The 17,788-nt window shown below is 38.8% G+C and overlaps 1 protein-coding gene across 1 annotated transcript in view; it reads right to left on the reverse strand.

Annotated features, from left to right (window-relative positions):
• Positions 1–5,576: 5,576 nt before the first annotated feature.
• Positions 5,577–17,788, reverse strand: part of GDF10 (growth differentiation factor 10) — a 102,793-nt gene continuing 90,581 nt past the window's right edge. Inside the window, exons 2-3 of the mRNA XM_009277996.1 lie at positions 11,307–12,214; positions 5,577–5,768 (exon numbers count right to left, since the gene is read on the reverse strand). Of these exons, the coding sequence (XP_009276271.1) occupies positions 5,577–5,768; positions 11,307–12,214 (1,100 nt within the window). The remainder of the gene's footprint in view (positions 5,769–11,306; positions 12,215–17,788) is intronic.

Here is a 17,788-nt window from a genome sequence, read left to right on the forward strand (position 1 = left end):
AGCTCTTAGTTAATGAAGATTCTATAAACATCTGACAAACACATGTGGCTGGTGGGAAGGACATTGTATATTGTAAAGAATCCACATTTCACTTTAAGGTCATCATTGCTTAATTACACTCTTTTATCATTTCCTTGCCAACACAGAGAGAAGCTTTCTTAGGGACGTAGAAGATTACACTATTTTCATCAAGACTAGAAAAAATAGAGATCTAGAACAAAATTACTCTATTAGCTATTAGTAAATAACATCTCACAAATCTTTATTACAGTCCCTTCACATACCATCAGAAAATCCCCAATCATTTGATGGAGACCTGTGATTCTGCAAGACATGATCTCATGATAATACAAACAACCTTAAAACTTCTCTCCGTTTATCAGCCAAGAGCAATTGTTTGTACACAGTGACATATCTGTTTTCTGTCAAGTTTGCTTCCTGTTGTTTGCAGGCTTGTCCATTTTCAGTTTGATTCCTTTGGTGTATGGGAATTTAGTCTTGTTTTTATAGTATCTTATGTAATATATTTCTTAGATTCTTGATGCTCAGTCCAGTCCAAAAACAACCAGTCATTATTTCAGTGACCTCAAAATGAAGACAGAACTAGACCTTCTAAGGCCACATGGAAAGTAAAAGGTCTCCGTGAAGATACAGAAGATTATCTGTGAAGATACTGTTATCCATGAGGAGAATGGGCCAAGGCAAAAATACAAGACTGATGATAGATTTTCTCATGATACAGAAGAAAAAAAACTAGTTTATTTACAGACAAAAATATCACTTGCTATTTATCTTAATGAATGTGTTATGATTTAATCTAATGATACATAGGTGTTTTATCTGTACTATTAATGGATCATTTTTTCTAAGCACAACTCAATCCGTACTGTACATGTGCCATAAAGTTGGAATAGTATTATAAGCCTTTGCATTAAAAAAAAATCTCACTGCAAAGATGCAGACAAAATTTTGTTCTTTCTGGCCATTCTTCTCCAGTTTTCTAGCAGTGCATACACAGTGTTTAAAGTGAGCCCAGACTTCTCAAATACTCACTTATGTGTCTGTTCAAGTGACAGCTGGCATCCAAGATTCTGGTTAATTATGTTCCTATGGTGTAAAGTCAGAAAGGATTATTTGGCACCGATCCTGGTCTCCTGCATAGCAAGACTATGTTTTACTCAAGGCCTTTGTGTTTCCTACCTGTGTGCAGAGCCCAATTACTTGTGTTTGGCTAAAACATATTTTTTTAAGGGTCTCCAGAACTTATCTGAAGATGTCAAAGAATCAAAGATTTCTTCAGTTTTTGTAGCACTTAGTCTAAAAGATTGTCACTTACACTTAAATAACCGTGGTGCTTCATTTATTATTTCATTGTGCCTGGCTTCACCTTCTAGACAGGCGTTCTTGTAACTTTCTGGCTGGCTTAAGGAGCCCCAGAGCGCTGGCATTTTCTCTCTTGTCAAAGTACTTGTACAGTGTAATCAAGTTAGTTACTTCTCAGTTTGCTTTCTGATAAAATAAACAGATTGTGCTTTTTAGCACATGTTATAAGACATTTTCTCTAACTTTTTGTTTCTTTTTCATGTCTCAATCAGAATTTGAATGTCTTTTTGAAAAGGTGAACACTGGCGCTATACATAGTCTTCTAGTGGCACATGCAGAAATAAAATCTCCTTTCCTTATGTGGTTCATTACTCCAGGGTGTATCTTTTCAAAGCTTTCATTAGCTCTCTTTACATAGCATCACCCTGGATGCTCATACTGTGCCATAAATCCATGATATCCACAAAAAATGTTTTAAGAGTTATGGCTTTCAAGGGTGCCAAAGTTTTACTCAGAAGGAGCAGCCTCCATTCCTTGTGCCTAGGTACCAAGTTCTGCATCTCTCTACCATAAAATGAATTTTGATTACATAAAGTGCAGCTAGATCAAGTGATCTATATAAATACCTCTCTCCTAAACACTGTCTTCTGCAAATGCTGTGGGGCTTGTTATATACAGACTTCCAGTTCACATATAAAGATGTCAAATAGTGTCAGGCCAAGTGTCAGCTTTGCAGAAACTTTACAATGAACAGTTTCATTCAGTGGCAGTTCCTTTTGAAAGCTGCTCTTGGAGGTTTGGCAGTGAGACAGTTGTTAATTCATTGATACACAAATATATTAATAATGTCCAGTGGTTTCTTTTAATTATGTAGCCTTGTGCAAGTGAATTGAAATACTGCACAAAAACCTAGGTACATTCTAGCTGTTGCTGTTACCTCTGGCAATTAAACTGTGGCCTCAAAGAATTAAATTGGATTTGTTTTAGAAAAAAATGTCCTTAACACTTCGCTGGCTAATGTCAGCTGTTTTCCTGTTTTATCTGTCTTTAATCATCCCATATTAATATAGCCTCAATTCTTTTAGGATTAGTTAGTGCAATAATCTTGACCTTCTATTTTAAGTGTTTGCCAATAGTAACTTTCTCTAGAAACTTAAACATTAAGTGGAATGGTTTATAGGATGTTCGTAGAAATCAAAAGATCTGTTGGAACCAAGAGAGTAAGGGTATCGGTGTCTTCCAACAGCAGCTGACTGCATTTGTGCCATTTCAGATACAAAGTTTCCTTTTCTAGAGGAAGATTAGACATTCAAATACCAAAGACCCAGAGAGTAATAGCTCGAACCACTAAACAAATAGTGGTTTAAGATCTTGTTCGCATTAGAGAATTGACTGGTACAGCTAAACTCCAAATGAAATAAACTTTACTAATGAGAGAATTGTATTGCTTGTGTAGTAACGATATGCCTTGAGAGCTATGCCGCTGGCAAGTATAATTTTGTTTTGCCCAACCTAAATAACATGGTTTTGCCAACAAACCTTTAAATGCAGACTAAACCTTTCAGGGTTTTACAGCTATCCTAATGAGTATAGGAGTAGCATTTTCCCATATGTCCTATAGACCTTATAACAGATCATAGGATGGTATCTCTTTCCTAATTGCTTGCATCAGCACATCTTGGAAAGAAAGTTTGTACCCAAGGACTAATTCAAGATATAGAAAATATTCCTTAAGGAAAACAAAATGCGATAGATGAGAACATAAGCACACTAGGCTAATATGTCATGCTGTTCAGAGCTGGTGCTAAATGGGAGCAATACTAGACCTACAGAAAAGGGTAGGTTTTCACAGAGAAGAGAAATGACAATGACTTAAGATACTTTGAAAAATTTTATGCTTATGGCTGTTCCATAGGAATAACTGATGAATTTCTGAGAACTTTTTAGTTTTTCTTTATGCATTAGCATTACTTTGTCAACTGTAGTTGAGTTTCTCACACTTTATAAAAACACAAGACCCTACATTTTTAAGGGAGATCTTTAACAGCAACAGTATACAAAGGTTTGTCCCAGTAGTTCCAGTGTAAATCACTGTAGTACTTCAGGAGAAGAAGAAATGCCTAGCTGGATCCATGACCTTTTGGCAGTCATACCTGGCAGTCACTACAAGGTGCCTTAGAAATATCTACTCCTTATTGAGAGCTGTTTAGGAGGAACTAGCAAGAACTGCTGTGAGACTAACCTTGCAGAGACTCCCATACACACTGAATCTTGCTTTTACGTAGGTTAGCAGGAAGTACCACGTTTCCACACGTCTGTTGTCTGGGAATCTGCACCACATGAGTATGGAATATTGGTGGCAGAAGTTACCTAGCACCTTAGCAGGATAGGAGCCTTCCAGTTAGTCATTCGTCAGAAGCTAGTGTGTGTAGCATCCTTCCCCTAAACAATACAACTCTTAATAGGATAAGATAGTGCAGAAGGTTAGACTATCTCTTGAGAAGGAAACACTCCATATCTTGCACTCTGTGCTACCTCACAGACTTCAGAAGTTTGTTCCGCTCCTGGTCTGCCTATGCTATTGTACAGCAGGTGGGTGAAAGTGGAGTATGTGGCAAGTGTGCCCTGGCATGCAGGGACACTGAGAAAGAGGATTGACAGGCACAATGATGGAACATCAGCCCTTGAAGGAGTGCTGCAGTTACAAGGGCTACCATAAATGTATCAACAGAGGATTGTACAGGACTTAGAGGGAAACAGAGACTTTATAAAGACTTCTAACGGAACCACTGCCAGAAATTGTGTCCTATTTTGATGTTCATTGTTGGAAAAGAAAGTTAATGAAAGTTCTGGAAAGAGTTCAGAAAAGAGCTGTGAGAAATTGTTTTGAGGCTTAGAATAAGAAATCAAAGTACCTATTTAAATCTTAGCCAAAATGTAATTTGACCCTGCTCTATATACTAAAAATACACAGTGGAAGTATTTTGGATAATAGATAAAAGGGATCTAATAAAATAGGTTACAGTAAGATCCAGTGAATTGAAACTAAAGCTCAGCAAATTCAGACTAGGATTAAGCCACTGCATATGAACAAAGAGCACTAACTTTTGGAACAACTACTTGTAGTCCAGTAGAGATATTCTGTCACATGAAATCTTTAAAGCCAAAATTATGCATGTTTTTCAAAGACATTCCCAAGCTCAAAACAGAAGTTCCATAATGCATGGTGCAGAAACTACTGAGCAAGGTTCTTTGATCTGTGCTATGCAGGAGGTCGGTCTAGATGATCATAGTATTCCCTTCTGTCTTTAATCTATTGAGGTGCATTATGACAAGCTTAACATGTATTTACATGTTTCCATCTAATTAACAGAATGTAACAGAGTGCATTTATAGAAAGACAATTCAACTATTTTTAGATACTACTGTACCTTTAATTTATTAGCTTTTGTTAAAAGCATGTAACAATCTAGAGGATATAAAGTATAATTTACAAAAATATAAATCTTGGTTATTTTATTTTTAGTATTTCAACATATTACTATATAGTATGTGTTACTCAGAGAATATGTTTAACAACCTGAAATTATCCAGCAAACCAAAAGTGTGGGATATTACATGTGTCTTTTGTAGAACAAATTATATATTAGGGAAGGGTAACCAAAAATGGCTATATTAACATACTGTTTATATGAAAGCTTATGAAGTGCACTATACTTGCATCCTGAAGAAAATATACATTTTAAGCCCTTTATTACAGCATTTTTCAGTATAAATATGCAGATTAAGAGTATGAGTGTTTTAGGCAAAAAGTTTTGATTTGTGTACAAAAGTGATACTCTAAAATAAGCCTGCCTTTGCAAGTTCACTTCCCATCCTCTTGGTTAACTGAAGAGATAAAATAGTCAGAAAAATAGCATATAAAAACATATTTTAGTCCTTTGATTATGGAAAACTTTACACTTACTTAAATTTCTCTCTAAACATCAGGTGTCTTGGCTAGGTGGGTTAGGAAGATATTTGTAAAAGTATTGAATTCCTGGAAGATGAATATGAAAGACAAATGGTGACAGTAAGACATATCCTTCCAGGTGAGCATGTGTATCGTTTTAGTGTCTCCACATGCTTTCTGTAGAGGAATTGTAGGCTTGCAATTCATTCATCAACACAAGTGGGTTCATTTTCCATTTACAGCTTTCCCAGTGTAGTCGGGCAGGATGCGCAGGTCTAATTAAAGATGTGTTTGTATGAACTTATCGGCAGGCGCAAGTTTCAACCGACATATTGGGATATACCTTTAAAACAACGTTTTTGTTCTCATCTAAGAACAGGACACTGAGTGAGCTCATTTTGTCAGGAATACAGCAGGGTTCTGGGATGCCGGGAATGATTCCTACTGCTTTTACGATGCTCTGGATTGTAGCATGATTTGATGGCCGGACAATCTGGAACAGAGAAGGAAACAGTTATCGCTTCATTTATGAGCAGTCACTTTTCTAGATGGACTTGGAAAATGACAACACATGTTTTTTTGTCTCTCAAAAAAGTGAATATGTGATTGAATCACAGGACCATGCAGCATGGTCAGTCCCTCACACTTCCAGCTTTCCCGCGCAAGGTGTATCCAGCAGATATTTTGTGTTCCTTATGCTGCCTTCATAAATACCAGAGGAGGGCACTGGTGGCACAGCCAGCAGTCAGTAGCCTGAAGAAAGAATGTCCCTGACTGCATCTACTAGATGCTGGAGGCAGGCATGCAGGAGAAAAGGACTAAGGTGGGGCACACTTCTCGGTTGTAAGATGTTATCTTTTGTTTTCTTAACCTCTTGTCTGGCTTGGAAAATTGGCTACTGTAGGTATTTCCAAAATAACTGTCCCTATGTTCCAGTAGTATTTCTCCTCTTTTACGCTAACTTGGAATTAGTTACTTTTTCCTGGAGTAATTACTCTCTTTTAAAAGAGCAGAGTGCTCCAGAAATAGTGTCCGCAGGGGGGAGTTACTCTAGAATAGTCAAACAACCTGACAGAGCCTTTCTGATCATAACCCCATGACAAACAAGTACTTCATAGCCTTTGTCTGATTCCCTCTGCCTTCCTCACCAGGCTTTTTTTCCCCCCCTGAGCTAGCCTCAAAGTGGGAGAAGAAAACAAAAGGCTGGGAGGGCAGGAAAAGTATGAAGAGAGGTTTCACAGCAGCTTTACATCTATATACTGTTCAGGGTACTGAGCCACAATTTTATTTCTACCATTGATTTTTGGATGCAGTAAACACCACAAGGAAAAATATTTGCGAAGAGGAGGCAGCCATTAGGCATAACAGCACTGAGAATAAGAAAAGGAGAAAGTTAAGATATGTAAATAGTATACTGTTTAGTAGGTAAATGTAACTTTTTTTTTATTAGCCTTTATTCACAAGCTATACTTGGCCTTTGTAGTCTGAGCAACTGAACAGTACTAAACAGTTTTAACCACTTCTGTTGCCTGAGGTACATACAGTCAAGCACAGGTTTACCAGTGACGGAGTGACAGCTTTTCTTTGTCATTACCTCAACATAGCATGGAATGCGTGTGCTCCAGTTACACGAGGCAATAGTATGGCATGCAACACACCACTGAGGCTAAAGCTTCAGTGACTCCTGTTCAGTTGTCATGCTTGAATACTGTGCCAGCAAATGAGTACAGTAACAGTAGTAAAATTGTTAGTCATATCAGGCTTTTTGCTATAGTTTCACGAGTTTTCTGCACACATCTGGTATATGTGACACATGAAATCTTTCATCACTGTTGGTACATAGCTGTATATTGGGTGGAAAATGACATCTGTGGAACAACAAATAGGGACTTTGCACATCTCCACATGGAAGCAGATACTTCAAGTGAGAAGAATTAATGTCTCCTATATCTTCTCTATGTTTCAAATAATAATTGAGTATATGCAAAACATCATTTTTCATTTCAACATGAAAAGTTATGTAGTCCATGGGTATAACAAAGGAGCTATTTTTTAGGATAATTCCGTTTTGATACACTTGCTTTAAGTGTAACATATCAGCAAATCAGATCCAAACCTTAATTGCTATTAAGGCTTTCAGATGTTCCTTAACTAAAGCAACCTCATTTGAGCCATTACAAGGAGAAACTCTGAAATCCGTCCTTGATCCTTTGGGGCTTCAAGACAGCATCCCTATAGCCGAGTCCCAACAAGTGACCAATCCTGGAAAGCACCTTTCTGTAATTAGCATACGTTGGCATAATTAGCAACAGCTTGCTCTCTCATGCCACCCTTCATCTTTAGATTTCAAAGCTATCCACAAACAAGCAGCAGTGAATTAGTCTCACAGCTGCTATGTGAGGTAGAAATAAGCTTCTACCCGCATTGGCCATGTTAGCAAATCTGGACAGCGAGAGAGAGAGACAGAAATAGCTTTTGTGTGCTTAAGCAACTGCAGAGTTTAGAAATTCAAAGAACTAGAGCTTCTAGAATCAAGTTCTTACTTTCACCTTTATGAAAAACCTCCTGAAGTGTTCCTAGCACCTTTATCATTTCATATTGTTATTTGAAACAGTCACAGGTCTTAATGTACTACTGAAACAGAATTTGTTGACCCCATGCAGTGGATAGCCACCGTTGCCCTCAGTGCCAGTTACCGACTTACAGGATTATGACTTACTGGGTATGAACCTGCAGAAGACCCAACTAGGATCTTCTCCAGCTGTGCAGTCTCTAATATCTGCAAGGAACAAACAGATGTGAGCAAAGTCTAGCGTGAGCAGCTGTCTACCAAGACAACAGCACTAATTAGGTTTCTAATGCCTGCAAGTGTATACACTATGCACAAAAATGCTTATAGAGAAAAACGCTTATTATGGACTATTACTTTGTACAGAATCTGGCTGCCTCAGCCACAGCAGAGCCAGGCAGCACACCCATCCCACATCCAGCCAGGCTCTGAATTTTCCAGCCCTTCTGGAAACCTGGCGTGAGTGTTCAGTGATCTTGGGCTAGGCTTCACATTAGCCTTTGTACTGATGTGCTAAAGTGGAAAGCTTGAAATAATTAGTTGAATGCCCAGTAGTGATGGCACTGAGGAAGTGCTAACGTTTTAAATGCTGGCTACTAGGTTATAAACAGCAGGACAGGTTCTGCTCTTACTTAACCTCTAGGGCAATCCTAGTTTAGGACATTTGGGGCCTCAGAAAATAGAAGGATGGTGATGTAGCTGAAAAGCAATTGAACAGCAGGCTTGAAATACTTTAGACCCTCCCCTTCTGCCTGGCTTACACCCCTTTTAAAGTCTGTTTTATCATTAATTTGCCCCTCAAAACACCTCCCCCCCCATCTTAATAAGCAATACTTCTTAGCTTCAGGAAAGTTTTGTTTTCAGGTTTGAATTCAACTCTCAAAATGAAACTAATGAACCGATAACACTTACAAGGATGAAATCAAGAGAATTCTAATTACTGTAGACCAGGGAAAGGATATCTTCCCACCTACTTCTACCGCACATAGGACTAGCATTTATTTGGCAAACGCAGCAGTGCAGCCAGCCATTATTAACCGTACAGAATCATAGAATCATTTAGGTTGGAAAAGACCTTTAAGATCATCAAGTCCAAGCTAGTCTTCCGAGCTAGTCTTCCCTCTCACAGTTCAGGGAATAAGAACTTCAGCAGTAAGGTAGGTGAACTTGCTATGACAAGATTTGTACCAGAGCTGTTTTGTATCTAGATCAAGAATTGCAGTTATTAAAGTAGATGTGCAGAGTGATGTACTGATACTTAAAAAAAAAAAATCATACAGTGTGATGATTCTCAACGTGCCAGGTATATAAGTATAATTCTATCTCCACAGTTCCAAAAGAGTACCTTGGAAATAAGTTATATCTCTTGTCCATCACAGGTTGACTGTGTAGACCAAGTCTTCATGAATAGCTTTAATCTGGCCTTTGACTTACGAGTGCCAAGATTGTATGCATGCTTTCCTGACTTAGAGTATATATGCAAGAACAGAAGCTCTTTCTCCCTCCATAATATTTAGCAATTCTTACGCTCTAACCTGAAGCTTCATTCATGCTGATGTCCTAGTTATCTCTGTTTGTTTGGAAACAGTCATTTAAAAAAGTTATAGCCATGAATCTGCCTCTATTTTTTTCCCCTCTTAAAAATACAAAGCTAACAAAAAGTAGACCTCTTCCAAATCAAACCCAATCAAAGAGTGTGTCAAACCAAAAATCCCCAAATCTATGTATCTGTGACTTAGTTTTAAATTTCTCTGGGTTTTTTTGTTTGTTTGGTTTGGTTTTTTTGGCACCAAGATGCCAGTGCAGCCACATTAATTTATCTAGAAAACAAGTATCAAAATGAGAACTAAAGTAAGGTTTTTGATTTACAAGGAAATCTTTATTATATAGCAAGTAATATTTCTAGATAAGACATTAAATAAGTCAGCAATATAAGCTTATTTAACTATTCCAGCTAGAAATGGATCCACTCTCTTTTGGTTCTGTCAGCTTTTGTGTCATGTTGTTTTGCTCACAAGGAGCCAGATATGTTAAATGTATCATCTTTTTTTTTTTTGGCTTTTGTATTTATAAATGGTGCATTAGACTGTGGGTCTATGGCAGAGGACCCATATTCGCAGGCTGTGTTTTGTTTTGGCTAAGTAAAGTGGTGATTGTGTTGCATGATCTCTTTATACTACAACAAAAAAAAAAGTGAAGTTATATGTGAGCCTGTGCAAGCTTTAATTTTTACCAGACCATGTATCAATTTATGTATACATGGTTCAGCATTGGCCAGCTACACAGGAACGTGTGGTCAGATTTGTACACCCCACCCTGATGTCTAGATTTCCACTGTTCCTGGACTTAAACTAGCCTGCATATCGACTCTCCCTGAAATCATACTACTTATTTCAACACAAACATAAATCAATCTCCCTGTATGCAAAGTAGGGCAGATTCCTGTCTTGGAGCTTTGAAGTTCTCTGCTGTAAAACACTATCCATTATTTAAGTGCCGAGTGACCACGTGCAAAAATGGCAGTAGAATAAATAATCAGGCCATTTGTAGGTAGAATTGCAAAATAATGACAGTTTCTAAACATGCAGGTTATGCAGTGCTTCAAATCCTCCCCTTCCCCATTACTTGAAAGCCCTATGAAATGTCAATAATTCTTGCGCTACATAGGATTGCCAAAATTTCTACTACTTGCCATAGAGCAAGTGAGTGGGAGTGGGCCAAATCAAAATTCCATTGGAGCAGGAGTTCATGTTTGCCTCTCTATTAGCAAATTTCACACTGCTTCTATAGGAGAAATTCAGTACGCTAGCTTTAGAGTGTTACAGCCAGCCATTTGGCGTTTCCAACCACATAAGGTAAATCAACTTTTTTGTTCCAGCAGGATTTATCTTAATTTTAAGAATTTAGTAAATTAAAAAAGCACCAGAGAATTTTGAGACACAACTATTAGCTTAACCAGCATTCTTATTTTCAAAGTGACAAGCAGTTTCTTAAACTTAAAAATACCTCAGTGTCACTACTCTGCATTTTTCTCCTAAGGTATTTATTACCAGTGGAATTCAGAAATACTCTGGTACAGTACCTTGTTTTATTATTAGCATATAAGACTTTATACTTCTGCTACCACAACAGAGTAGTTTGATGCTTTAGTGTCTGTAACCGTATTTTAATAAGCTGCATAAGTCTTTATGTTACTGTTTCAAGATGTAAGATGAGAAATTGTAAGATAAACCTGAGATTTTTCTTAGTCTTCAGATTACATTTAAAGATAACTTGGAATCTTTTTGCACTCTGATGAATAAGTTGATGGAAATGATATTGCTTAAATGATTTAGGCTGAACAAGGAAGCAGAACACAGTGAAAAAGGTAAAAATCTAAAGGAAAATCTAACTAACAAAGTAGTCGGATAGGCAGAACACTAGATCTACTGTTTGCAAGCTAACAATGAAAAGGCATACTACCTTGGGCATTGGAAATTCACATGCCCCTGCACAGTAGTAGGCATCAAATGATTTGGGAGATATGATCCATTCATTCCAGCCAATATCAGCAAAGTCAACTTTCATGTATCTTCTTGAACAAATCCTTGGCTCATTCCATTGTTTTCGCCTTGCTTTCTTCATTGTTTTCTCATCGAAATTTAGCACCTGAGACTTTGTGAGTGTTTCTGTATTTTCTTGCCCTTTTCTCCTTCGGTCTTTGCGTGAGGCTTTTGGTTTCAAGGACTTGTAGGCATTCTCCCATATGTCATGTTTGTTGTATTTATTGTTGTTATAATCTACTTCTGGCAACTCATTGTTCTGAATAGAGCTAGAGAGGTACGTATCCCTCCTCACTCGGGTATCAGTAGAAGCATTAGGGGATAGATTTGGGTCCCCATCATTGGAAGGGAATGGGTCATAACGCTGTAGGGTGACTGCCACACTGTTAGGTTCAGAGATCGCAAGGTCATTGGCATAAACTAGTATATAAGGTAAATGACTGGTGACCTGTTCAGGGAAGCCCTGGTGTTTCTCCCCAGAATCAAGCTCAGCGCAGAGAATGAGCTCTCCAGCCCGTTTTGATTCTTTTATGATGTGTGAAATGTCCTTTGCATGCCAAGCCCCGCGCCTTTGAAGAAACACGGTGATGTTCCCTTTCACTAGTCCATAGGCAGAATTCTGGTGAATGCTTTGGAAAATGAGGTTGAGCCGCAGGATCGGGGGCAGGTGAAGGAGGCGGCAGGATGAGTTCTTGGACCGCTTACAAAACACATCCCGGTGCCGAGGGCGTTTGTCAACATAGAAGTGAAAAGTGGCAGTAAGGATCATCTCTGAATCCTGCATGGATGTCAGATTGAAGCAGTACAAGGGCTTCTGGGCCAAGAATTCTGCAACAGAGCAAGGAAAACATGGATAAGTATCTGGGACAAAAAATGGTAGTCAAACCCTTATTCCTATATAAGTGGATTAACAAATTTTGCTTTTCACTTACCTACTTCAAATCAGTTGGTATAGTGAGCTTGTCACTTCATCTTAAAACTATGGTGAATAAGAGGGGGAAAAAACCCTAGCAATATTTAATAGCAATATTACAATAACATCGTGAGCGTCCAACACACTGGGCACCATTTGTATACATGAGGGATAAATCTCTTCCCAGAGATTTTCAGTTTCAGACTGCCTTTCATTCCAGGCAGGCAAGAAAAGCAATCCTTGCTTCTATTTCCTTTACAACAAAGTCAAGCTCAGAGAAGCTATCCAATTTGCCCGTGGCAGAGCTCAGAACGGTGCCTTACTCAGTATACTAGCTGAAAACCAGGTTTACAGTTTATATTCAAGATGGTCTAATCTAAAGCTGACTGCAAAAATTCCTGAAAGATCGCTGGGTGCTTAGTCTGTGGGCAACAGCATATGAAGTTCATCATCCATAAATAGTGCACAAGAGGCATTTCACAAGGGAGCTGGAAGTAAGCAGTGTGACACATTTTCTGGGGCTGTTACTCTTACGAGCAATCTTCCTTTCTGGTATACATCATGTAGGAGCTTTGTTTAGAGCACTGTGAAACCTACTTGGTTTCTAGGACTTGTGTTTTGATCTGCTTGAAGTTAGTGACAACTACTGTTGAATATGAACTGACTCTTAAAATTCAAACTCTATTTAACACAGCTTCTTTTGTTCTATTGACACAGCTAGTTGAACAATTTGTGCTCAGGTCACATCTCTATCCTCCTCTCAAAGAAGAGGAGCAATTTCACACTAAGAACTGTTTACACCATGTTTATTTAAGCAGTAGAAACCCCTCTTAGTATGTTAAATGTAATCCCAGAATCAAAAGACCATGCCTTCACAGTCTATCATTGTGAAAAGTTGCCTTTTTTTTTTTGCTAGCTCAAGAGCATACAGGAAAGTGGTGGCAGAACCAAGAAGTGATTCCTGTTCTCCCAAGCTCAGACTGGTACTTAGAATGCATCAAAAGACTACAGTGGGTAAGTTTGCATCTTTAGTTAACTCAAGTGGACAAACCCTCTGGCAGCCCTTCTTGACATACCTGGAAATTCTCTGGCAGCAGGGAGAAAAAAAACCAAAAAAGAAACAAAAAAATGACTAACCCAACAGCCAGTTTTCCAGAAACACTTAGGTTTCTTTTTCAGTGCACTGTGGATGATGAGCCACAGCAACTTTGTCACCAACAGAAAGGCAGTACTGTTAACTGTCACCTGTCAGAATGTTCTTCCTTTTAAGCACAGTTTCATTTGAAAGATGGAAATTAATAGTGCTACATCTCACTCAATTGGTGCTTGCTGTCTTCCAGTTCATGCTGGATAGAACCATCATTTGGACTAAACCACAGCAGGTTAGGATGTTCATTAATCCCAGGCCCACATGAACATTTGTACTTTCAGACTGTCTAAGTATAGTATGCAGTTTCCATCTACACCATCTGTATTTTTCTCCTGATGCAGTGAAGTGGAACAGCCTGTACTGATGCCCACATGACAGTTTCATAGGTGGCAGAGAGGCTAACAGAAACAGTATTCTGTGATGAGAACCTATTTGTTTCTGTCAGTTCAGGACAGGATTCCTATCAGTAAATTTTTAATCAACACTAGTCTTATGCACAGGTGCTCATACTATGAAAAAACTTAAGAGTTTAGATTCTATTCAAGACTTTGAAGCATAGAAATTTCACAAGGCTGCCAGTCTATTTTTCAGACCAAGGAAGAGAATAATCGTAGTACTTCCTTTAGAACACCAGGCTGTTATTAATGTTTGTTCATTTCAGAAGGCATATTTTTAAAAAAAGAAGTCTATCCACTGCCTCTCCCCACCTGAGCTGTGTATAGTTGAAATTTCTAATTTATTTTTTTTTTTTTAAGTAGTAGAACACTCTTAGCACCCTCAGTTCTATAGATATGACTGTGAAACATACATCACTGGGATAAAGGCATTTCAAACACCAGAGTCCCAGGGTTTCACATGGGAAGGTGACTTGCAATGACAGCTCAGAGAAAGGGAATTTTAATTAATCTAAATTAATTCTGCATTCTAGAGTGAAACAAACCCTTCAAAAGTCAAAACTCTTTGTAGAACAGACTAAGAATCTGTGAATCTGCAGCTACTGAAAAGCCAGAAGCCTGGAAGTACAGGCTGTTTAGGAATTAAGGAGTCTTGAGTTTTGGATAGAGCATAGTCGTATTTATCACATTGCATCAGATCACTCCGGCTTTTACCAACCTGTCAAGCAATCATTGTTATATTTTTCCAGGTCTACTCTGAGTTGAACTGTACTAGCTGTATACATTAAAGCTGTCAATATTTTACTGATTGTATCTACCTCTGATCACTGCAGACAGCTTCAAGTTAGGAATACAGGCAAGATGCCTGGAGGATACACGCAAGAGATTGGTAGAGAAAAAAAAGGCAAGCAGCCAAGGAAAGAAAATATTAGCCTCTAGTAGGTAATCCACATAGGAGAATGTTGCATTGCAGTAAGTGAATATTAACAGAACAGATTCACATGGTATTTCTGATAACACATTTGTGAGAAAGAAATACGCGAAGAACCTCATTTAAAATATTGTAAGCTATGAAATTATGTTAAAGCAAGGCTCTAGAGGCCAGAATTACAGTTCCCTGGCTAATCTTGATGTGGTTTTCTTGCACATATGCATTATGATATAGTCTTAATTAAATGGCTGCTATTTCCTACTGTTCACCAAGGCCTTTGTTTCATTTAGCACAGAGGATGGATGGTGTTCAGGGAATGAGCCTGAGCTGCAAGAGTCAATTTATGGGGAAGTTTCATGGCTTAGGCAGCAGATTTCGGCCATGTAAACTAATTCCCCCCAATCTCAGCAACCTAGGTGAAGTTGGACAATAACTTAATATTTCACATTTGGTCACAAATCACTTATGACTTGACTGTCTGACTTCAGCCAATTGGTGCTGTTTTCTAAAGCTACAAAGTTCCCTGAAAACTGGAAAGCACCTAAAGAAAAAAAGAACTTGAGAAATTATTTAATAGACTTTCTCTCAGCTCCTTATCAGAGAAATAATGAACTTCTGTGAACACACGTAGAGGTGAGCTGAGAGGAGGTGATCAGATGTTTGTGAAGCGCTCTTCCTGAAGTGATAAGTACTGCTAGAGGAACATGAAGTTGTATTTGGAACATGTGCAAATACCACATGCCTATATATAGCAAGTGCCTCACATTGAATATGGAGAAATATTACATATTCAGTAAGCCAGTCAACACCATCAATACCCTGTAAGGGACATGTAGGATTGCAATACAATTGTGTAGTTGAGGAGACCTCAATAATGCATATGACAAAGGAGCAAACTAAGTCTGGACAGACATTTTGCACCTCTGGAGCCCTCATCTTGACAACCATAACTAACACTGATGCTCAAGCGTCCCCTAATAAACAGCCTTAAGCTGCAGCATAGGAACAGAAAGTTATAGATTTTCTGAAAGGTACATGTTTAAAAAAAAAAGAGTAGGTCCATTGCTTCGCGCTGAAAGGTACATGTTTAAAAAAAAAAAAAAAGAGTAGGTCCATTGCTTCGTATAATGACAAGGAAATTATTGTAGGTGTAGCCTGTTTTGCTTATCTCAGTTAGATCAGAATTATTATCCATATTTTATGAAGAATAGACATTCCACATGTCTTGTTAGAAGAACATGCCAATTTCTTATTTCAGAAGAAAACACTAGAATTTCTTGGAGGAGATAAAGAAAAACATACTGCCAGATAAGGTTCTTCTCTACTCCCTCATCTTGTGTCATTCTATGGTTCATTTCAGACTGTTCATCACTAGGTTGACAAATTACAAAGAAATACAATTTATGGTCGTAACAAAGGAACATTGCAGAGGAGCTTCTGCTTTCGTGCCATGTCACTGGGGAGAGACAGGATCCAGTAGGGAAGATACACAGATGGGACACAGGAGACAGGAGTTTTGGACGTAGGTGTGCTTTATTTCCATTGCATGGAAAGACAAGTTACTTCCAAGCATCTCTGCCTTGGTTTCATGATCTGATAGATGAGCAAAATACTATTGAGTTGCAATTGTTCAGTACAGTCTACCTGTGTAGTAGAAGTAGGAAGTGCTGCTATTTTAGTGTTTTAAACCAGAATTTAAACCACCGAGATGCAAGTAACTTGTTTGGCAGATGAATTGAAAAAAGAAAAATATAGCGCAATCCTTGCATTCTTCCCAAATCACTCTTGTGGTCCAGGGCCTTGGGTAGCAGCCAGTATCAGCTGCGCAGTTCACAGAAAAATAAGAGTGATAGCAGGAGGTCATGGAATAGCCATCCAGAGCAGAAGTTCCTTCCTAACCCCTATTAGTTAGCAGCTGCTAGCTAATGATCTAGAGCATGGCGATTTCTCTCCCAAATGTCTGCGATTGCTTTACATCCTAACTCCTAGATTTCTAGACATTTTCATTAGCCACTTACCCTTCCATGGGATCTCCTCCTTCTTGAATACGATTACTTTTTAATATTACATTTGACATAGGATAGAAATTAAGTTGGGTGCACTAGAGAATATGAGTTATTGTGTGATGTAATAGTAACCATTCCCTAAAACACTCTATGCTGCATTGTATTCTCTACGTGAGACTTAAATGTAGGAGAAATAGATTGAAACTCAAAAGCAAGTTTTGAATTCATCTATCAGATATGCCTATAAAAAAATATTTCCAGCAATGTAACAAAAACTATATTCTAGAAACTGATATAATTCTTATCTTAAGAGCTAAGATATTAGTTATAGTCTGTAAGAGTTAACCAAAGAAGGAAAACATTTTCCAGAAAAGGTATTTTGGGTTTCCCTGTTAAAGGATGACAAATTTAAAGAGTATTAACTACGCAAACCTCCTCTTTATTGGTTTAAAGTAAGACTGGGATAATGAAAGTGACGTATACATGCTCTTCCACCCTCATGATCAAGCCAAGTAAAGCTGGGGAGAGGGAGGTCAGGCATCTGTCTTCTCAGGTTTAGGCAGTGCAGTGAATTTAAGATCCCGAGCAGTTTTAGGCGGTCCCGTAGGCGGCACTCTTCCTAACAGAAACTTGTGAGCCTGTGAGAAGAGCCTGAGGAGAGGACCTGCGGCTGGAGCACTCGCTACTAGTTTATACTCCGAGTACCTCTGAAAAGATCTTTCGACCCGGTGCGACGTGCACCGGGCACAGCGCTTCTCTTGCCGATGGCTTCCATCCGCAGCAACGGAGGCTTTCTGAAGGGAGACACCTTGTTGCAGATACTCTCGGGGGAGGGGAGGGAGCCGGTGGAGCCGGGGAAGGTGGGAAGCCGTCCGCAGAGCAGAGGGGAGACACCGCGTCCGTGTAGTTAGCAAGGGTCCCCCCGGTATTCACCCAGCGTGACACCCCCCGCAGTCACTGACAGCCTCGGCGCAAACCCGTCACTTTAACGCGAAAGAGGAGCGAGG

The sequence above is a fragment of the Aptenodytes forsteri genome, unplaced genomic scaffold, assembly GCF_000699145.1.
Source record: "Aptenodytes forsteri isolate BGI_AS27 unplaced genomic scaffold, ASM69914v1 Scaffold15, whole genome shotgun sequence".
Classification (NCBI taxonomy): Eukaryota; Metazoa; Chordata; class Aves; order Sphenisciformes; family Spheniscidae; genus Aptenodytes; species Aptenodytes forsteri.